This window comes from Suricata suricatta, chromosome 1, assembly GCF_006229205.1.
Source record: "Suricata suricatta isolate VVHF042 chromosome 1, meerkat_22Aug2017_6uvM2_HiC, whole genome shotgun sequence".
Taxonomy (NCBI): domain Eukaryota; kingdom Metazoa; phylum Chordata; class Mammalia; order Carnivora; family Herpestidae; genus Suricata; species Suricata suricatta.
The window spans coordinates 129,277,498-129,301,004 of record NC_043700.1 but is presented as its reverse complement, the minus strand read 5'-3'; the positions used below and the strand labels follow the sequence as shown (position 1 = coordinate 129,301,004).

The 23,507-nt window shown below is 37.9% G+C and overlaps 2 protein-coding genes across 2 annotated transcripts; one reads left to right on the top strand and one right to left on the bottom strand.

Annotated features, from left to right (window-relative positions):
• The first annotated feature begins 74 nt into the window (after positions 1-74).
• On the top strand, positions 75-4,640 carry MRPS18C (mitochondrial ribosomal protein S18C). The gene is made up of 6 exons (XM_029943882.1): positions 75-215; positions 1,365-1,417; positions 2,704-2,787; positions 3,805-3,862; positions 4,380-4,439; positions 4,525-4,640. Exons 1-6 carry the CDS (start codon positions 116-118, stop codon positions 4,599-4,601), a joined length of 432 nt encoding a protein of 143 aa, XP_029799742.1. The 5' UTR covers positions 75-115; the 3' UTR covers positions 4,602-4,640.
• A 3,404-nt stretch (positions 4,641-8,044) lies between these two features.
• On the bottom strand, positions 8,045-23,363 carry ABRAXAS1 (abraxas 1, BRCA1 A complex subunit). The gene is made up of 9 exons (XM_029943867.1): positions 23,266-23,363; positions 20,790-20,880; positions 17,221-17,257; positions 15,873-15,939; positions 13,946-14,139; positions 12,496-12,615; positions 11,429-11,513; positions 8,979-9,093; positions 8,045-8,586 (listed from the first exon to the last, which is right to left on the bottom strand). The coding sequence occupies exons 1-9, from the start codon at positions 23,350-23,352 to the stop codon at positions 8,153-8,155; spliced, it is 1,230 nt and encodes a 409-aa protein (XP_029799727.1). The 5' UTR covers positions 23,353-23,363; the 3' UTR covers positions 8,045-8,152.
• Positions 23,364-23,507: the final 144 nt, after the last annotated feature.

The following is a 23,507-nucleotide window of genomic DNA, read 5'->3' as shown; positions in this document are numbered from 1 at the left end:
TCTGTTCGCCAGCGGAACCTTTGAATCGAGTATTCGGGCCAACAGGGGAAGAGGACCGGAGGCAATTTGTCAGGACTATTTGGAAAGAGGAAGGGAAGAGGAGGAGCGAGGACCCATGGCGGCGCTGGTTGCTGTTTGCAGTGATCTAGGGATGAAAAAGTTGGCGGACTTCATAAAGCCAGCTCTCTACCTCAGAGATCCTAAGATTCACGCGGGTAAAGTTTCCATATCCTATACTCTGTTAGGGCATTGCAGCCGGTGCATCAGCCCTAATTAGGTTTGTGGAGTGATCAAACGACGCCGGTTTCTAGGCCATGAGGAGCTTCTCCGGGATAGGTGGGAATATGTAATGACCCGTGACTAATATTTTAAGGCAGAAGGGTGCGTGGTTGTCTTCTAGTACACTTTTTTAAACAACACGAAGAGAGTGATCGCATGATCCTCAGAGTACTTGCTTGAGAGCTCTGGGTACATTTGGTAAGGAAGGTACATTTCCAGAGCCGCCCACCGTCAGATTACAGGGGATGTCTCAGGTTCCAGATCAGGGCGAAATGGTGACATGGGCTCTTGAATCTAGCATTTCTGCATATTATCTTCTCTGTCAGTTACTCTCTTTAGGGGTCTGTTGCATTTCCCCTTTGGTGTAACCATGCCTTTATGTTGCTTTCCCGTTATTTCCATTAAAATCTGTCTCTAACCGTGAAGGGAAAATAAATTTCAGGAAGAGAGCAGGTGAGAGTTTGTAGGAGTAGGGAAATAGATGCCTTTTTCCCAAAGCCTTGGAAAGCACACTCATCATAAGTCTTACTCTGCGTCTCTTCTAAAGGTTTTTATCCAGTCGTGTTTAATGTTTATTTTTGAGAGAGTGATTGGCGTAGGGTCAGGGAGAGGGAGACGCAGAATCCAAAGCAGGCTCCAGGCTCTGAGCTGTCAACACAGAGCCCAACCTGGGGCTCAAACCCATGAACCTCGACATCATGACCTGTGCTGAAGTCAACGATTAACCGACTGGGCCACCCAGGCGCCCCCCAAACTTTTCTTTTATATTGTATCCCTTTATTCACCTTTCTTCCATAAAAACAAAAATCTTTCTTTAGTTGCTAACAAAAAGAATTGGCTTGGGGCGCCTGGGTGGCTTAGTCGGTTAAGCCTCCGGCTTCGGCTCAGGTCAGATCTCACGTTCGTGGGTTCGAGCCCCGCGTCAGGCTCTGTGCTAACAGCTAGCTCAGAGCCTGGAGCCTGCTTCTGGTTCTGTGTCTCCTTCTCTCTCTGCCCCTCCCCCTCTCATGCTCTGTCTCTCTCTGTATTAAAAATAAATGAAACATTAAAAAAAAAAGAATTGGCTTGTTTTTGTTTAATTGCAGGGCTGTGGAGAAGTTGTTCACAATATACACAGGTAGCCAGCAATGAGGACCTGGTAAGGCTTTTTTTTATTCCCTTTTTAAAGGCATTTGCAAATATGAGCAAATTCTTATTACATTTTAGCTATTTGAGTAAAGTTCAGCTGGAGGACAAAACAATTAAAATAATCAAAGTTTGAAAATTATAATTCATTGGTGAATCAGCACTTAAGTGGGTTCTGAAGTAAGAGAATTTCTAGAGTCCTAACAAGAAGCATCATTTGTGTAAGACCATACTTTTCTTCCTAGATCTTAAATTTAAGGATATATGCTTTATAATTTTTTTTTTAAAAAGGTAGTTTTGGTGGATGCAATAATTGCAGAATATCCAACAGAGGAATTGGACAAAGTCTGTGTCCCTGATTTCAGATACAGTTCTTTGTGTCATTCATTACTGGGGGAGTGGGTTGGGTGTTTTAGTTAAATGAGGGACCAAAAATCAAAGTTTTACACCAGGACACTAAATACAGTTTCTTTTAGTCTGTAGATGTATTTTTATGGGTTTCAAGTATTAGCTTTGGGCTTGGCCAGTATAGGTTTTCCTGCTATATGAAAGATTTGACACTAATCAAACCATGCAAAACATTTAGCACAGTGTATACAAGGATTGTAGTCATTACATATGTGCTACATCTAAACTGGATTAAGAAAGTGAAGGGTTGCAAAACCGAACTCTAGTCCCTTGAGCATCCTTCTTGGTCATCTAATGCACACTATAGTTCAAGAGAGTAAAGGAAATTACTAGAGCTCTTTTATAAGTCATAAATTACCCCGAGGCACTGATGAAATACAGGCTTTCAGAAAAAAGCTCACAGGCTCATTCACTTGAAATTTTGCATACAACTACCCGGGGGTGAGGACTTCAAAGCCATTTCTAAATAAGAATGTCTTGATTGGAGCCATGCCTATGCCTTGATTGTAGAAGGGACGCATTGTGACAGAAGCATTAGAGGTAGTAGTGAAGACAGAAAACCCAAAAAGGTTGACATATTAAAGCATTTTGGGGCCATGAAAGGTATCCTCCCAGATACAGAAATTGTATTCTATCCCACAGTCCTCCTCCATGATTTAATTCCTCCTTAGCCAAACAGAAGTAGGTGTAGAAAATATGTATGAACACGAAATCTTTAAAATGGTGACTCCTTTTTAGAAATCCTGATTTTTCTACAAGCCAAGCTGTCATATTTATTCTTTTTCATATTAAGAAAGGTACAACTAATCCTCCTGATAGATTTGAATGTGGTAACCTTAAGATTTTTAAATTTTAAAATGGACACATTAATTTTTCTTTCCTTTATCGTAGCCCATTCCAATGGAAAATCCTTATAAGGAGCCTCTTAAAAAATGCATCTTGTGTGGAAAACGTGTAGATTATAAGAATGTACAGGTGAGATGTGGTTTTACTTCACTATGATACTTGATTTTAGGATTTTTGCTCTTTGTTAGTCATAACTAAAGAGAATCAAGTTGGTTTTATAACGGGCTTTGTGTAGAGGCACCTGTTGTAGTAACTTTGTAATTTCAAATCTGGTTTTCTATGTACAGGGCGTCCCTTTTATTCAAGTAAGAGCTCTTTGGCTCTCCCTCATCTACTGTTATTTCAGCTGAGTGCTTCTTCTTTTTTTTCCTTTTCCCATAAAGGTCATAACAGTAGCCCACAATGCAGGGATTTTTAGTTGGTAGAGTTGACGGTTTGGAAAAAGCTCCTTTGCTGAAGTTGATCTCTGTACTGATACACTACCAATATCACTGCTTCAGGTGTATTTTTTTTTATCGGTTGTCCAGGGCTCAGCAAATTAAAAGTGGCAAATGAAGGGCAAGAATGGTTCTGCAGTTAAGTTTCCTGATAGTAGCATCAGGTGACAGCTGCCTTAGGAGCAGAACCGTTAAATCCAGAGCGTATCAGGGGGATGATGCATAGTGCGAGAACAGTGCCTGCTACCCGAGAAGTACTAAAGAAGCATTTAAATTGGTAAAACATAAAATTATGGCAAGTGGCTTGATGTACCTGTTGAAGACCTCACTGTAGTCTGACAGAATAATGTGACACCTGTCATGAAATGTTTCATGCCTTGTTATAAGCACAGTATTTTAGGAAAGAATGGAAGGTAAGAAAACAGGTTTAGCACTGAAAACAAGTGCTCATTAAGCTGTTAGATAGACTTTTTTTTTGACACACTGGATAAGATGTTAACTTTGGTAATTAGCTTTTTCATTTAAAAAGGTGATCTATTAACAGAATGGACATAATTCAGTATTTACATTTTATGAATTTTGTCTGAAATTTATTAATAAACCTTTACATAACTTGACAGTGATATACACATTTCTTAATTTACACAATCAAGGTTGAATAAATGTATTGATAAAAATTTTTTTCTTCTCCAAATAAAACTCAAAACAGCTTTTGTCGCAGTTTATATCTCCATTTACTGGATGCATTTATGGAAGGCACATAACAGGTATTTTCTTTTCTATTATAGCAACTTATAAAAATTAGATACATCTACTTGTTATTTAAGAAAAATGGCAGATTGTTCAGATTGTGCTATAAATCACTATTAGACCAGACAGGTACTTTGAGAAAGCCTCTTTGTAGACCAAAAGGGTTATTATTTTACATGTCTTCTTATGCTCAGAGTTAACTACAGGCAGACATGTACAAAAATTATGGCTGAAGAAAATGGCATAGACGTTTTGGAGTATACTATAATCATTCCTATTCGTTTAAACCAGGGGCCTGTACTGCCTCTAGGCCAAGTCGGATCCGCCACCTGTTTCTGTAAATAGCTTACTTTATGTAGTGTCTGTAGCCACTCTGTGAGCTACATCAGACTAATTATGACAATGACCGTCTGGCCTGCAAAGCCTAACAGATTTACTCCCTTGCTATTTACAGGTTTTCCAACCATTGCTTAATAGTTAAAGCAATTTGAGTGCTGACATTTTTTTATGAATATGAAAGCATTTCTTTTACAGGTCTTTGTGGGAAGAAACAAAAAGAAATCACAAAAGCAATTAAGAGAGCTCAAATACTGGGTAAGAGCATCTGAAAAACTGAATTGAGCTAATGAAGTTTTTGCTCATTATCTTTTGTGAAGAACATTCATTACCTTTTTTACAGGGTTTATGCCAGTTATATACAAGGATCCTGCATATCTCAAAGACCCTAAAGTTTGTAACATCAAGTATCGGGAGTAAATTACATGTCTTATCATCAATAAACATATTTTACAATAAGCAGTTGTATGGTTTTATATTGACTCAAATGATAAGATTTAATAACCTTTGAGTAGAAAATAGGCTAAATCTTACCAAACTCTTTAAGTTTTAAATTCTTGAGATCTTAACAAGAAAAGTGTTTCCTTTCCACTGCTCATTAAAGAAACAGATTATTTAAAATGTTAATACTCATTACATTTTACATACATACAAACTTTAAAAATTGGTACTGTAGGATTGTCACTTTATCTGGTCCCCAGTTAGCATATATCATATGTAGTTCACATTGGGATTTTAAATATGGAATGGAGGACTTATATTGGAATTTTACTTTCGGCCCAGATTTTGTCTTGTAAATGGAATTTTAGGCATATGGTTGCATGAATGCTCGTATTCATGCACAAATTCCACGTGACAGAGTGTGGGCTTGAAGTTGCTTCGATTTTCTAACTAGCAACATGTAAGTATGTCTGGCTTCAATGGCTCTTCCCTTTGTGGGTAGTGGTGCAGTCACAGGACCTAACGTTTATTCCTGGGCTAGTCCATCTTGAAACTGGTAGTGTACTTCAAAATGATCCATGGGCAAATGGTCCAGTATTATTATCATCTTATCTTACTCCAGGGATAGTAAATAATTGCCAAAAGATGAGAGTAACTGGGGGGAAACGATCTATAAGGACCCTTTTCCTTCTTTTAATACCCTGAAAGGTGGGTTATCAAACTTCATTCTGAAGTTGAGCCAGTACTGACCTTAGCAAGCTTCTCTAGGATTGAAAGTTTAGTATGTATTTCAAGTAGGATGGATCATTGTGCAAAAGTATGAGCTAAATATATTACCTCTCTTTAGCAAACTGAACTTTGTATGAAGGCCTTCTTCTTGTAAGGAGTCTTTGAAAACTCTTAAGCTGTTGTCTTCAAAAGACATTTGCATATGTTGATTGCTTACTACTTTTGCTGGTCCTAGTCTAGCCAGTTTTATCTGTTGATTAGTAGACTGGCACGTGGAGGGCAGGGACACACTAAAGAGGCAGACAACTCCAGATTGGTCGGTAGCAGCTTAATAAGCAAGAGAACTTAAAGTTTGTCTTGAGTGACCACAGGACAAATAAATTTCTGAGAAAAACATCTTTACACCTGCTGGTCAAGAGTCTTAAAAGTTTATATTTAGGCCTTAACTGGGTTCAGTCACACAATCCATATGCTCTCAACACCTTACTTCCTCAAGGCTATGTTCTTGGAATACTCCCAATGTGGGAACAGTAGGTAAAATGTACATTCCAAGGATGGGAGGGGGCGAGGAGCCTTTGTCTCAGTCCAGCTTGCAGGTAAACCCGGTCACGTGTGTTCAGTGACCTCAAGCAGTTCATTTATTGGTTGCATTTAGTCATTACATTATGTGATGTTCCATGTGATGCTCTATACGCTCTAGTGATGTCTGTGGTTATTTTTTTTTTAATTTTAGAGTGTGAGAGTCGGGAGAGAGGGCAGAGGGAAAGAGCATCTTAGGCAAGCTCCATGCTCAGTGCAGAGCCCAACATGAGGCTTGGTCCCACAACCCTGGGATCACGACCTAAGCGAAAATCAGGAGTCAGAAACCCAACCAACTGAGCCACCCATTTGTGGTTATTTTTAAATCAGGTTTCAGACTACCAACCTATTTCCCCTGCCTCTGCCCTGTGTTGTTGCACCATAGTGCTTCTTAGGTAACCAGTAAAACAGCCTCAACAGAAACTCATTATTTATATAAAACATCTGTTGTTATGTGGGCTTCATTCAGTAGCACCCCACAGTAACTAATACATGTTAACATAGATAAAAGATAATTTTGATAGTAGCTACGAATTTGTTCTGTCACTTAGGAAGTAGCAGATGGAAAAGTTTTGGTCCAAGTGTATGTTCAGCATTTCATCCAGTGAACGAATCATAAAGGCTTCCCATAATGCGTAGGCGTTGTGGAAAATTCCCACAATTATGTAAAAGACAAACAAAAAACACAGTAAAAGCTCTTAGCCAACTTCATTTAACCAACTCACTGGATTCAACTGGAGCTTTGCATCCTCAAATATACTGAAGCTGATGACTCTTCAAACCTGTAGAGTTCTGCACTGTCAAGAGGCAGCTATTTTGTTCCCAAATCTCTGTCAGTTTTGTCACTGTACTGATGAAGTAGGAGCATTAAAAAGAGTTATTGTTGCAATGAAAACTAAGTAAATGTTCTCAAAAGACAGTGATAACTAGCTTTAAGAAAATAGTTGTCGGGGTGCCTGGGTGGCTCAGTTAAGTGTCCCACTTTGGCTTAGGTCATAATCTCATAGTTCATTAGTTCAAGCCCTGCCATCAGTCTCTGTGCTGACAGCTCAGAGCCTGGAGCCTGCTTCTGATTCTGTCTTACTCTCTTTGCCCCTCCTCCACTTGTGCTGTCTTTCTCAAAAATAAATTAAAACATTAAAAAAAAAATTGTTGTCAAATTAGGTGTGGTTAGGACAACTGAAGAAAGGTAGAAGTAGGAGGATGCTGTGAAATTTAAAAAAAAACAGTAGCATTTTGTACTTAGGTTGTTTCGCAAAATTCTTTTAAAGAATTTAAAGAAACTGGGAATTGTAAAGATTAAGTAATGGATGTGACTCATACAGGAACAGCAGTATACTCACAGAAAAGTTACTAGCCCAACAAAGAATGGTTGACAAAATGAATGTACACTTTGTTAAAATGAAATCTGTGATAGACATATGTATGTATATACATGTATGCACCATTTTTGGTTCCCACTTTAACTGGCATTTTTAGCTACTTGACCAGCTGCTGATCTCAGACACACTGCATTGCCAGGCTTGTCCTGTACTCAAATACTGGATTCACTCAATTTTGTGTAGAGGACTCTATACTAGGGAGAGATTTTTTGTGCTGTATTATACTTGTACCATAATCAGAACTGCCAGATTTAGCAAATAAAAATATAGGACATGCAATTAAATTTGAATTTCAGATAAACAAGGAGTAATTTTTTTAATGAATGTCCCTAATATTGCATGTTTCCAGAATTTTATCTGGCAACCCTGGCCATTTAAAACTTAAGGAGTAGAAACTGTACTAACATAAATAAAAATGAAATATCTTTTCATATTACCTTTAGACATTTTTTTCTACTGTGTTCTAATGCTAGTCTTTCTTTTCCAATTCTAAAGTATGCTATCTAAGTTTAAAAGAGTATCTATTTAAAGTAAAGCCTTTCCCTCAACAGTTTTGTGAAAGGGGTCCCTGGCTGGCTTGATCAGTGGAGTGTGTGACTCTTGATCTTGAGGTTGTGAGTTTGAGCTCCTTGCTGCGTGTAGAAAAGATTACTTAAAAATAAAATCTTTCAAAAGGTGGAGGGCAAAAAAAAAAAAAAAGGTTATGGTTTTAAAATAAAGTGCTTTAAGAAATAAATGCACTAGAATTTATGTATCACTGCAAATAGTTGAACATAGTAAAGACAGTATAAATGGCTTTATCCTTAAGCCAATCAAAAATCTCCTCTTGGCCTAAAAGGATCAAAATGTAGGAGACCGTGGATATTCACCAGAACCCTTCATTTTTTCAATCTCTTCATCTATTTCAGGGCTGCTCAATGTAGATGATTTCTCTGGATTGCTACTATCAGTATCTGTTTTAGATGATTTGTTTTGTGTCTCTAACAGCCGTAACTTTTTGAACTGCCATCCATCATCGGTATCTAAAGCTTTACGCTTAGTGGCTGGCGGTGTACTGCTAGTTGGACTAGCCTCAGGGGTGTCGGTGTATTCTACCATCAAGGTCAGGTTGTCTATCACGTCAAGATGGTGGTTGGCAGTACAGCTACTTTTAGAAATATGCCTATTTTTCAAAGAGATAACGCATGAATGAAGAAATTCGCAATCTGGAAAAAAGGTCCGTAAAGCTTGACAAAGAAAAATGTTCTCCTGAGGGTCTTTTTCGACGGTCTCTCCTAAACAAAATAAAATTATCAGTTCAACATATGATATTTGTTTTACAAAGCTTTTGTAGTGATCTATTAAGTCAAAAAAGATATTAACTGAATAATTCTATCAAATTCTCTAAATTAAGGAAAAATAATGTGCATAATCCCAATTGTATGCCACTATATTCTAAAAGGGAATTTAAGTTGTATTTTTTTAATGTCAACAATATAGTACAGCTATAATAATACCAAGTTCTTTGGTTCAGTAGGGTTTAGGAGTATATTAATAAAACAATTATTTTTAATTCTAAATTAGGTAAGTTCATCAGTTAGTTTAGTGGGCTCATCCATAATTCAGTTTAGTGGGGATTTTATTTTTTTAAGCACAGAAGGCAGTGATGTGTGAATGTTTTACTTACGTGCTGCTTGAATTTGTGCCTGTTTTTTTTTTTTAATTTCCTGTTTCAATCTGTGTACATCCTTTAGTAGCTTCTCTACTGCTCGCTCACTGTGTTCTACTTTTTTGCATATACCCTGCAAAACAAAATAAGGGCACAAATAAAATTCTAAGTTGTGTACTACAGCCTAGGCTCACAAATAACAGAAAATCCTTTGTGGATTTTATATTATTATTATTAGCATTTATAAATATCTTATTTTGCTGTTTTCTGAAGGAATGCAACAAGCACCTGTATAGTGCTCTATAGATTATGCAGTGCTTTCCAGATGTATTAACTTCCCATTTATGCACAAGCCATATCACACCTGTTATCTGCATGCTATACATAGAAATAAAAAAAGTATTTATTTACTTAGAAACAAAAAATACTGTAGTATTTTGAGAGATGCATATCTACTGCAAAGATTTAACATTAGGAAACTGATAGTGGGGCCGCCTGGCTGGCTCAATTGCTGGAATGTGTGACTCTTGATCTTGGGGTTGTGGGTCCAAACCCCATGTTGGGTGTAGATATTGCTTAAAAATAGAATGTTAAAAAAAAGAAAAAGAAACTGACAATAAAGTAACTGTGTTTTACTGATACTATAAAGGAAATCAATGTGCAGACACAAAGGGAAAGAAAGTTCTGATGGCATTCTGGCTCCTGGTTCCAATTTCTTCCTGCAGCTCAGCTGCTTTTTGCCTGGAGCTCCTGTAATATACCTCTACATGCCCTATTTTAGCTCAAGTTGGTACTTTTGACATAAGAGTTCTAATATATTGCTATATGAAATATACTGCCATTAAAAACAACTAAAAACTATGTAGCAACATGAAAAATGCTTAATGACGTCAAATGAAAATCCTGACAGTCCCCTTCACTATCAACTATGTAAAAGCATGGATATATTAGTTCCCTAATATACGACAAATCATGGTACCATAAAAATGGTTACGTGACAATGTTGGGATTCTGGATGTTTCTCTGTTTTCTAAAATTCCTATATTATCACTCACATTAAAAGCCAGTGTGCATTAGTAGTATAAAATGTATTAACCCTATTTCTCTTAGTGTGCTGTGTATGTCTGTACATATGTGTATATGTATATATGTGTGTATATATACACACACGTTAATTTTTTTTTGAGAAAGAGAGTGAGAGCACATGGGGGAGTAGCAGAGGAAGAGGGAGACAGAGGATCTGAAACAGGCTCAGAGAGCCTGATGCGGGAATTAAACTCCTGAACCATGAGCCCATGACCTGAGCTGAAGTTGGATGCTTAACCAACTGTACCACCCAGGCGCCCTCTCTTAGTGTGCTATAATGATGAGAATGATGGCCATGGAATATACTACTCAGATCTCCAGTGGAGGAAGCATAGTGGACCGACAGCCCCAGCTACCAAACTATCAGGTCCACTATTGAAGCCACACATCCCCTCAGCCATTCTCAACCGATAACTGAACACAGTGGAATATTAGTACAAATCCATTCCTGTACGACAACTTTGCTTAGACTCCCATCAGCCTGGCTAAAAAACTTCTCTAGCCCTGTCGTCTTAAAGCTCTCTCTACCTAGTTGTCCTCCCCTCCTGTCTTCTCTCTCAGGTGTCAGACTCAGCCTTTGAGTCTCCCTGCCTCGTTCTTGGTCCTCCCCTTTTTGTCCTTCTCAGGCCTAATTAATGCCATCTTAAGGTCTACTTCTCAACTGATACAATGAAATAGAATTTACTACTGTGGTAGATTATTTTGTTCCCAAATATGTGCTTCCCTTTTTATCCTGTAAAAGGATTATATATCCCTGCCTACTGCCATGAGATAGGGATATATACTCTGGCCAATGAAATTTGAGTGGAAGTGACATGCAAACTCCGAACAGAAGTTTTTGTTTTTGTTTTTTTAATTATAAAATATTTTTTAATGTTTATATATATTTGAGAGAGAGACACAGCATGAGTGGGGGAGGGAGACAGACTCTGAAGCAGACTCCGGGCTCTGAGCTGTCAGCACATAGCCTGACTGTGGGACTAATGAGCTGTGAGATCATGACCTGAGCCAAAGTCAGCCGCTTAACTGACTGAGCCACCCAGGTGCACCTGAACAAAAGTTTTAAAGCTGTTGTGAATTTCCACCAGCTTTTGCTCTTTTCCATTTGTCATGAGAAGAGCATGTCCCATATAAGGGCTGCTCCTTCCGTGTGGACCCTAGAATGCAGATGACACTTAGAATAGGAGCAGAGCTGCAGCCAAGATATAATGTGAGTGAGACTAAACTTTGGTTTTGTAGACCACTGAGATTGAGGTCTTTGTTACTGAAACTAACCTATTAGAATAATGTGAATCTAATCAAATGTCAAGTTATCCCTAAAAGATTTGTTATCAATTTGATATGAATTCTAGAAGTAGTCTTTGTTTGATATGTGAACTTACCTTTAATTCCTCTTGTAAAGAAACATACATTTCATTTATTTTATGAACCTCCTTTAAAGATCCATCTTCTTTAAAAAATTCAGAGCTGTGAAAAATTACCATTTTGTCAGACAAATGTATAGAAATCATTTTAATACTACGATGAAAACTTATTTGTAGTTGAGGAGCAACAGAAGATTCTTTTTACTGATTTTGCAGGGACCATATTTTGTCAGTCTACTTGTTCATAGCAAAACCAATCAAAAATTTGGTTCCTGTATCTTCGTATTAGCAGACTTGAAAGCCTCTTAAGTACTACTGCCAGGACTCAAAAGACATTAAGAAAACTAAAGACTGAAGGAGAAGTGGAAAAAGGTTTCTTTCTTGGCAACAGGGACCAGTCAATTTTTAAAATACTTTACTGAATTTAAGTCATCACTGATTGAAAGAGGCAACATTATTTTATATACCAAAAAGACAAAAAACCCACTAAGGCATAGTTTGTAAATTAGCCCAATTAGACATAAACATAAAACTGTGCATCTCAGAATTAAGGTTTCTCGGAATTCAGTTTCTTTAAAACTGTTCATTCTTGTGGAACACAAATATAAATAAAATCTAGTCTCTTATTGTCCAGTAAGTACCCTGTAGTCCCAGTTAGTCCCAGTGTTGTTATTTCTGATGTTAACTATTCCCTTAATAAACACACAACAGTTATGGCTATATAGCTATATAGCCTATAGTATAAATGAGTCTTGGCTAAAGTCTCATATTTTTGTTGTTACTTATTATCCAGTCTAATTTTATGCCTTTATGATCTAAGTTGCTACCACAGAAAATTGTTTGGAAGCCAGCTACTATTAGAATACATATGTTGACATACATAGGATACACAACAACCCTTCTCTTTTTTGTATATTATAAATGGATAAGTGCTAGAAAGAAATACAGAAAAAGTAAAAACAGTCTATTTATTTGAATAATGTGCTCATTAGTTTTCCTTTAATTTTTATTCTGTGGTGTAATAAAAAAAATTAATTTGAAAAAACAAATGGAAATTTAGTGGGAAAGCAGCCAAAGAATCTCACCTGTGTGTTTTTACTGCTCGGCTAAAACCAGTGGACTCACAGGAACCTGATGCAGTTTTATAGCCCAGCTGTTCGGACATGCCCAGATTGGCCACCACTAATGGTATCCTGTGAAAAAGTCTGAAATAATAAAATTTTAAAATATAAAGTTAGAGTAAAATATTAGCCTCTCTTTATTATATACCTATACTTATACATATTATGTATAGAGTACCTTTCCCCTACAAGATTAAATAACAACCAAATATCTACTACTTACCTGAGATGGAATTTACTGACTTGAAGCAAATTGCTTTTAAAAGTGGTGAAATGTGCACAGTGTAAGGTAGTTGTGTGAAAACAATACCTTTAAAAAGGTCTTTTTTTTAATTTTAGAGAGCGTGAGCTGGGGAGAGGAGCAGAGGGAAGGGGAGAGAGAGAGACAGAGTGAGAATCCCAAGCAGGCTCTACGCTCAGCTTGGAGCCCAATGCAGGGCTCTATCTCACTACCCTGGGATCACAACCTGAACCAAAACCAAGAGTTGGATGTTCAATCGACTAAGCCACCCAGGTGCCCCTAAAAGAATACTATAAGTCTAACATGTAAAAATAGGCAGTATTGTTGAGATTTATCCTGTCTCCCATGAATAAAATTAATCTCAGGGGGGCCTGGGTGGCTCAGTCAGCTAAACGTCCAGCTTCATTCAGGTCATGACCTCACGGTTTGTGAGTCTGAGCCCTCCATCAGGCTCTCTGCTGTCAGCGCAAAGCCTGCTTTAGATCCTCTGTTCCTCTCTCTCTCTGTCCCTCCTATGCTCTCTCTCAAAAATAAGTAAACATTAAAAGAAATTAATCTTAGGCGCACCTTAGTGACTCAGTTGGGTAAGCATCTGACTCTTGATCTCAGCTCAGGTCTTGATCTCAGGGTCGTGAGTTCAAAGCCCTGCATTGGGGGTGGGCATGGAGCCCACTTAAAAAAATAATAAAATTAATCTTAGTTGGTACTTTTTTCACTTAATCCTCATATTCCATGAGAATGTTGTTTATAGAACCTGTTGGGAGTCTCTGTCAACTCATTTTGGTGGACCACCAAGAATGACCTTGCTTCTTTACAGGTTCTAGAAAAGCTGCTCAAGTACCTAGGCTTAGTTCTATATTACATCCTTTAGCAACCATATCTAAAGCGCACATGTTTTTTCCACCTTATAACAAATACTCTGTGCCAAAAACACAAGTCATCATTCCATACTGGGCTTCTAATTTCCACACTTTCCCATCTACAAAAAAATATGATAACCTTCATTTTCCCATCTATAAAAAAATACGGTACACTAACTTCAGAGGGTTATTGTGACAATTATTAAATGCAACAATATTTGAAATATTTGTTAAGCTGCAAAAAGTACAAAAATGAAAACACTGAGTATACTTTTCTATTAACGCAAACAGCCAGACACTGGCCCACATTTACCCCTTCTGAGGTTTGTACAAGGCGTGCTCCAGCCGATGGGTAGAGCAGCTTTCTGTCATTATACTGGGTGTCAACAGCAGAAAAACAAGTTCCCGGCTTGAAAGATGCTTCTGTAAGTTTTTATGAAGCAGCCTCTCTCTAAATGTCATGATCTGGTCTGAATGACGTCGGAATTTGTACCAACCAACCACAGCCTGAGGGAAAATACAAAAGAACACCAGGTGTAGACCTTAATGATTACAATTATTATGTCTTACTGTCATATAAGCAATAAAATGGACAGCCTTAAGAATGGCATTCTTAAATTTAGCAAGATTTTGGCATATATAAACAAAGCACACCCTTAAGTATATACTTTACTTCTATAAAGTATGCAAACTGACTTGTGTAGTCAAATTATTTTCCATTCAGTTATGGGGCTACTATTCATACAGAGAAAAAAGATTCCTAACTTCTAGTTTCTATTCATAGCATTTGCCAATTTTAAAATCTTAGTTTTTAGTCAAAATTTAAATAAAGAAAATGTCAATGAAAACAAATTTATTTCCTGTATGGATATTTGGTTTGCTAACCGAACCCAATAGCTTTTAACTGGAATTTATACAGGAATGATACCACCTTTAGAGAGTGGATTTCGAAATTGAGTAAGATCATATGAAATGGTTTTATAAACTGTAACATCTGCTGAACAAATTTGTTAGTATTACTAAACTTTTTCTTAAATACTGGGAAAAGAGGTGCCTGGGTGGCTCAGTTGGTTAAGCGTCTGGCTTCCGGCTTTGGCTCAGGTCATGATCTCATGGTTTGTGGGTTTGAGCCCCGCGTCGGGCTCTGTGCTAACAGCTAGCTCAGAGCCTGGAGCCTGCTTCAGATTCTGTATCTCCCTCTCTCTGACCCTCCCTTGCTCATACTGTCTCTCTCTCTCTGTCTCTCAAAAATAATAAATAAAAAACATAAAAAAAAATTTTTTTAAATACTGTAAAAATAAAGCTCATTTACTGAAAACTTAGTAATTCTAACAAAGAGCAACTACTTTGCTTAAAGGTCTATGTGTGAAAACGTCAGCAATTGTTTTTTATTTGCACATTTAATTAAAGGAAATTAAAAGTTTTCTTTTTAAAACTAAAAAGTTTTTATAGGTACATTTTTAAATACCTGAATATAATTGGGGGGCAAGCCCAAAGCATTCTCAACAAAGGATGTTTTTTAAAAGAAACTTACTGAGTCTATTTTTATTCTCAACTCAGAGATCAAAAAGTTTTAAGAAGTATCCCACCCCCAATTTTGTATATGGAAAATGAAAAACACCCTGTTTTGATCATTCAACAAGTCTTACCTAAATACCAATTATACTAGGGAAGGTTCAAATTGGGTGCTACATAGCAAAGTGCTTCAACTGCCTCTATGTAAAATAACAGAATGAGTCAAGTCCTAGAATAAATGGTATGGGAAGGGGTATGATAGGAATGTAGAAGAGGAAGAGATCAATGTTAATTAGAATAGTCAAGGATGTGGGGCACCTGGGTGGCTCAGTCAGTTAAGCATCCAACTTCAGCTCAGTCATGATCTCACGGTCTGTGGATTCAAGCCCCACATCAGGCTCTGCGTTGACAGCTCAGAGCCTTAAGCCTGCTTCAGATTCTGTTTCCCTCTATCTCTGCCCCTCCCCTGTCTCTATCAAAAATAAATGTTAAAAAAATGTTTTTTTTAAATAAAAAAAGAATAGCCAAGAATGAGAACAAGATTAATATTTTTAATGACTGGTTTTGTTCTCAGAGCAATCCCTTTGAACTTTTGGAAAGAAGAAACCTTTCTTTGCTTGCTTTATACAAAACTGTGAAGACAAATGTTGCCTAAAACTTCTGTTAAAGTATTACACATTTTTAGGATATAATACCAAAAAAAATCCCAAAACGTCAGGGAATACCTTTTTGGCGCTTGATAATATTTTCTTCAGTGCTTGCTCGTTTAGTTCAGCAGAAGAATTATAAAAGCTGTAAAAGCCAAAATTAAAGGCATTTCACACAGGCTAAAAATACGGATTTTATTAGCATTTTTAATTTTAGTTACTCCATACCCACCCAAAATCCATATACCTACTTGCTGCTTATATGAAGTTCTAAAAAATAAGAATAAAGTTCTCAAATTAACAGACTTAAAGTGGTAGAAATATGAGATCCATAAGCAATGAAAAAGCAGTGGAGGACCCAGGAATCCTTCATTCAACAAATATTTCTGTGTGTCCACTGTGTGTAGAACACCATGCAAGCTCTAGCGCTGTCCGGCACAGCAGTTCAAGTCCACACAAAAGCCTTCACTTGTGTCCTCCCCACCACAGAGCTTTCCACCTTTACCACACGCTCCACCGCAATGTGACTGGAAGATAGTAATGCTGGTTTTCCAAGTACAGTTTATATAAATCATAAAGCCATTTCATTAAAACCACACCATGTTGTAGTTATAGGGATCTGCTTTTCTATGTGTATGTTATACCTCAATGAAAAGTTTTAAGAAATACCATAGCCTATTAGGGCTACTGTATGATTACTATCTGTAGGACTATAAACACAAGTTTTGACCAAAGAAAGGCAATAGAAAGCAGGCTGGATAAAGAACCTAACCAGTTAACAGACAAAAGATTACATTAAAATATGGTAAGTGAGGGGTGCCTGGGTGGCTCAGTCGGTTAAGCCTCCGGCTTCGGCTCAGGTCAGATCTCACGTTCGTGGGTTTGAGCCCCGCGTGAGGCTCTGTGCTGACAGCTAGCTCAGAGCCTGGAGTCTGCTTCCGGTTCTGTGTCTCCTTCTCTCTCTGCCCCTCCCCCTCTCATGCTCTGTCTCTCTCTGTATCAAAAATAAATAAAACATTAAAAAAAATTAAAAAAAAAATATGGTAAGTGAGGAAGCACATGATCAAATTAAACTGGAATAAAAGAGTAGAAAAAAAGGGCTGCTGTTGATGTATGAGAACGTGTCACTGAGTTTAGAATTATGCAGTGAGATGACTGGGGGAGAGAAAAACAATCCTCTAGGTAAACTGATACCTGGGATAGGCAGTGGAGACCAGCTAAAGCAAGCATATAAATACAGAGAAAGAACTATTAGGGTGGAAAAGAACAAGTGAATTTTCAGGTATTTTTTTTTGAAAGGTCTTTTCATTTTTATCAGTACCACCATGTATAACTGATAATTAAGATATTTTGGTAGTTTTAAAAATTACTTCATTCGCACAGAATAATTTTCACAATAGATCATTTACTTCCTCTTGCTACTTACCTAAAAAGCTGATAGCATGGAATATATTTCTGGATGTCTGGAAAAAAGGAATTTTTTGCTATGATTACATAAGTTGTCATTTGAATAGCATATACCGAGCACATCATATATGAACAGCATATACTGAGACTTTTCATTCATTCCATTTAAACATGAGGTAACAGACAGAGATAGTGGGGGAGGGGACCAAAATTCAAAGCCAGTGCTTCAGTCTTAATTAGAACACTACCACATTCCCTCTAAATAGGTTTAATAATGGCAATACAAGAGATAAATTTAAAGTTGCTATATTTTCATTGGGTTCTAGAAAGCTCATGCTCTAATTTTACCCAACTGACAACAACAGCTGTTAAGGGATTATCTTTTGTTATTCCAGCAGCTGCTTCATAAAGGATTTGTTAATGTTAACTACAGGCTTAAAAAAGCTAGTGTCTTTTAGGAAGTAACTTTTATTCTCTTGTCAGCAGAAATACATCTAAATACATCTGAATTCTGGTAGCTACAGATGCTGTGTAAAACAGATTAAATTCCGTTGCATAAGACACTGTTATAAATCTTGTAAGAAATATTCAGATGAATGTGGTGTTCCCTCAATTATTCCAAACTTTATTCCAGGAGCAGTATGAGTGAACCATCCACACCTGGTAACACAGAAACTTATCCAGCGCATCTGAGTCCAAGACACCTGGACACCTCAGTTGGTAAAGCATGCTACTCTTGATCTCTGGATTGTGAATTTGAGTCCCACATTGGATGCAAAGAATATTTCAAAAACAACTACAGAAAAAGAGAATACAAGACCTTCTGGGCTTCTCACTTTTAAGTGTGACTTGTGTCAAAAATCAAATTTTACCAGACAGCATTTACTGGATTACTGTAACAGCAATCGCCTATTTCAGATAGTTCCTGTGACATGTCCTATCTGTGGATCTCTTCCTTGGGCAGATCCTAGCCAGATTACTAGAAATTTTCTTAGTTACTTAAATCAAAGACATCAGTTTCAGAGAATTTGTGAATCTTCAGCAAGATGAGGAAACCCACTATCAAACTGCTGTTGAGTCTCTTCAAGTAAACATCTGAAGGCTACAGACAACTCTGCATCTTTGTGCCTGCAAGTACCATCGTTAAAGAGAAAACTATGTGAAATCACCATTTCAATAACTTTATGTGTATATTAATAAAAGTAATTCAGCCTATTTTTTAAAAAAGGAAAAGTGATCATCCTCTTGAGACATTTTTCTTCTAGAAAATGTATGTTACCCTCAGATAAATTCCTGTCTAAAAAACAAGTGAACAGAAACAGTTTTTGTAACTGAAATCAAACGTACTCTGGTGCAGACATGGGAAAGTACAAAAATAACTGCTACCCAAAGCAACGTAGTAATATGTAGATCTTGGATTTTACTTGTTATAACGTAATAATCCAATATTTTAAAATAATTCGAGCAAATACTTAAGTGTTCCTATAGCACTTGCCTAATACGTTAATGCTTAGCCTTGTTCCAGCACGATGGAGTTGTTCAATAAGTGGTTGCTTAATTAAACTCCTCAAAATACATTTGCTTACTTTGGGTGGCATGCCAATTATAATTGGGGGGATGCCCCAAAGGCTTGTTTTTAAAGTTTCTGAGAAGAAAAAAAAATTAAAAGTAAAACTACAAACTGTATAAACAGCTGTAATACATGACAAAAGGACAATTTCCTTAAGTTGTAATATGGTATTACAAATCAATTAAGAAAAAGCAAAACAGGACAGTAGAAATATAGTCAAAGTATGCAACAGTCCTATCTTTTTCAAAAAACAAAAGCTGCCCCTAAAGCAATACATAAACACTTAACCTCATTTGTAACTAAGAAATGAAAATTAATATAATTTTTCATTTATCAAATTGGCAAAGATTAAAAGATTGGATAATACATAGTGATGACCTGGTACATAGTATGAGGACCTGGGTACTTTTACATATGGTGGAAGAGTCTTAACGTGCCTTTTCCAAAGGCAATGGTCTACCTCTAGGATTTTGACTTTCCAACAGACCCCAAGTCATAGAGATATATGCACTACAAAGTGTTCACTATACTGTTTTGTATTAACAAAAAAAATAGAAAGTTGTTCATAACTGGTTTTATATACATGATGGTAAGTAGATACAGTGGGAATATAAAGCCATTAGAAAGAATGGAAAACTAGTGTTAGTACAGAACAGTATCAAGGGAGATATTTATCTTGGAGATATTTATCCATGTATAGTATAATCCCTTTCATGTAAATAAAAAAATATACACATTTATATACATGTGTATTGTTAATGAGCAAAAAAATACTTGTAAAACAGTGGTTAACAAAGAAGACTCTATTGAGAGTGAATTTAAATTTACTTTACACATATATACATTTATATACATACACAAATTTACACATATACTTCCATTTTTAACCTTTTAAAGTGGCAAACAAAAAATGACATACAGTAGGAATATAAACTGATACAATTATTTCTGGAAAGCAATTTGCTAATAAGATCAAGAACCTTGAAAATGTACATACCCTCTGACACAATAATAAATGTAAAAAAATATTTATGTACAAGGATGGTCACATAATATAATTTATGATAATGAAAAACTGGAAAGTACTGATTTTAATGTAAAGGACTGCTGAGCCATTAAGAGTTACGTAAGCTAACAGAGAATACACTGCAGTTATAAAATATGAAATTTAGAGGATTTTTTTAACATATGGAAGTGGTCATGACACAATACGATGTCATGATGCCACATGTTTTATAAAGCATACCACCAATTTTGTTTTTAAAAATATGCTTAGAAAAAACTCTGTTAGGTAATCAGAACCCCCCCCCCATATATTTTAAGGCTCCCTTTCTCTTTCTTCCCTGAAAGACCAGCTGCCATCTGTTGCAGGTGTTTCATCACCTGCTCCTGAACCCTTCTCAGTCTTGCCTTTTTCACAATACACTCCTTACAGTGAACTAAAACTGAGTCTGAAAAACTGAGTTTTTTCATCTGAGTTTTCTCATCTACCAACTTTTCTGCAGCATTTATTGTTTGTGTCCAAACTGTTTTATCTTTTTTATTGGTCGGCTTACTGGATCCTTCTCCTTTTGTTGAGCCATCTTCCTGCCACTTAAATATCCTTGTTCATCCTGGTTTCCTGACAGTAATCTTATCCACATCCTACATCCCACACTCTTGCTTTAGGCCAGGGCCATAATTGTAATTGAGAAATGAATACAATATATCTTTTAAAATCTGCATTAAAAGGTTTTATCTATTTTTTAAAAACAATTTACAAAATAATTTATGTAGATCCCATTTAGCATAAACCATCAACTATAGGAGACACAGAAGTAAGTGACTCACAGGGGCGCCTGGGTGGCTCACTGGGTTGAGCATCTGACTCTTGGTTTCTGCTCAGGTCATAATTTTGCGGTGTGTGGCCATGGGGCACCATGCTGACAGCATAGAGCCTGCTTGGGATTCTCTTTCTGCCCCTCCCCCGCACTCTTCCAAAATATATAAACAAAGTTAAAAAAAAAAAAGTGACTCACCAATTGTATAAATAACTTCAACATCATCCATTTGGGAATCAGTAATACTATTCTTCGCTTCACCTTTCACTTCCCCAAGAAGGAAACCTTCCTATAAGGGTAAAAACAAGCAGTCTATGGAATACCGTGATAAAATTACTATTCAATCACTTAACCAATATATCCCAAAATCAGGTGAGGGACACACAAAATAAAGACCAGGTGCACTTTCAGTTTAGTTAGGAAACATGAACAGGTAAATTATAAAGAATAGAAGAGACTGTAAATACTGCTGTGATTTTAGCAACCTGAAACATAAAAGGCTTAACACTAGAAATGAGCACACACTGTTTGAAGGCGGAGCAGGATAGTTTGTCTTGGAACACAAGGCTCCCCTTTCAGACTAATGAAATTAGATAGGTGGGAATAGCACTGGAAGCCAGTGGACACTTGTGAGCTATGTATGAAATGACACAATAATCAGTGTTTTTAGATTAAAAGTTGTAAAAAAGTACTAAAGATGTGGAATTCAGTATCAAAGTCTGATTTCTAAAAGGGGAACTGGGAACCCTAATTGTTTTTAAAATGCAGATATTTTGCCACAACAGGAGTGATGTCTTTGAATTTCAGAAAATTCAATTATTTCACTTGGCACATTTGAAGACCCAACATGCTTGACTGCCAATAAAGATTTTATCTTCTTTATAATTAGTTAAGAATGCCTCCCCCCATTCCATTAAAAAAAAAAAAGACAAAAAGAATGTTTCAATAATGTGAGTTTTTACTAGAATCCAAGGGGAACAATCCAGAACTCTATACTCCCGTGTTCTAGACAAACCAAGGAAGCAGTGTCAATGCAAGTACAGCTATCCAGAAAATCACCTTTTAAAGATGTTAGGAAAAACATCTAAGAGTAATGGCCTCTCTAACATGATGGTACTTCCGGAGGGTTAATCCTTTAAACCACAGAGACTTAAGGACCGATTCTGTTTATATTCACACTTAAGACTTTCCAAAATAATTTCCACAGCCACACACATTTTAAATTTTCATATATGTGCTCTCAGCTAAGTGTTACTCTACAAGGTTATTTAAAATTGCAGGGCTGGGGCGCGTGGGTGGCTCAGTCGGTTAAGCGTCTGGCTTCGCTCAGGTCATGATTTCCCGGTTCCTGGGTTCAAGCTCCCCATCAGGCTCTGCGCTGACAGCTAGCTTAGAGCCTGGAGCCTGTTTCAGATTCAGTATCTCCCTCTCTCTCTGACCTTCCTCTGCTCGCGCTGTCTCTGTCTCTCAAAAATAAAAAACAAAAACAAACAAAAAAAACATTAAAATTGCAGGGGTGCCTGGGTGGCACAGTCAGTTAAGTGCCCAACTCTCTCTCACTGTTCCTGAGTTCCAGCCCCGGGTCAGGCTCTGCGCTGATGGTATTCAGCCTGCTTGGGATTTGGTTTCTCCTCCTCAGCCCCTCCCCTGCCTGTGCTCTCTTAAATAAATGAAGAACAACTCCCCGCCCCGCCCCCAAACTTTAAAAATGTGTACAGGAAAGGCACACCTTATGAGGATTGTGCCAAAAATCGATTTCGGAAACAAAAGACCTTAGGAAATGAGGGACAGGATATTTAGCATTAGATATTTAGGTTATCAGTAGGCTTTGTTCAGTATGGCAGTCTCCAAACTGTACTAGCATACTAAACACTTAAATCTAAGCCAGTATTTTCTGGGCTCGAAGTTTTATAGTATTTTTCTGGTTGCATAAGTTTTTCAAAACGTGTACTGTATTTAAAACACTACGTCACTACTCCATGTAGAGATTTCTGAACCTGGCAAAGTATGAAATAAGAATATCTAATATTTGAGGATAAATTTAAATGTTCCCATTGTAACTGAAAGCATCAGCAAAAGAACTAGCTGAGGCCTTACTATTTCATAAATTGACACCAATGCAAACAAAAATCAGATCTCACATACACCAAATTAGGCTTTCTCGTCCACTAAGCTTTGCCCCAGAACAACTACTAGATGCATCGTCTAGTCCCTCACTAGCCTACCATTTCAACACACACAGAGGCTGCTCTGCACGAAAATATTCAGCGCCCTTTAAGAACCACTAGCCGGTAGTTAAGAGAAACGGAAAGTTAACCCGCAACCTTCCTAGCGTCGTGGGAGAACGTTGTATCAACTCTCCATCCTTTCACAACGAAGTTTAACCAGAAAAAAGGACTGCTGGAAGAGAAACGCGGACGTGTAGGACACTGGCCGAGGCGAAGAAATAAACACTGGTAAGAAAAGGAATGGCTACTCCTGGAAGAGACTTGGCAGGCGGGAGACACACCTAGGACTGCCCAGGAGCGGGACAAGGCAAAGCCTGAGGACAGAGGACCGGCGCGGCGTCGGCGGGAGCTCATGGGCGGGGACCGGGGTCACGGCGGCGAAGGGCGCCCGCGCGCGGGGCCTCTCCCGAGGCGACACCGGAACCCGCCTCGCCCCGCAGGCTCACCGTGTCCGAGTCGGTGTTGAGGTGCTGGAAAGCTAGCGCGCCGAGCACAAAGCCGGAGAGCACCGCCGACGTACTCTCGCCCTCCATGCTTCCGCAGGCGCAGCGCGCAGGACGGTGCGGAGGCGGGGCGGGCGGGGGGGCGGGGGGGGGGCTGTTGCCGGGCAGGCTTCTTAAGAGACGCGCCGGCGAGGCGGGGCCGAGCGAGGGGGTGGTGCCTGCGCCGGCGCACTGGATCCCGCGCG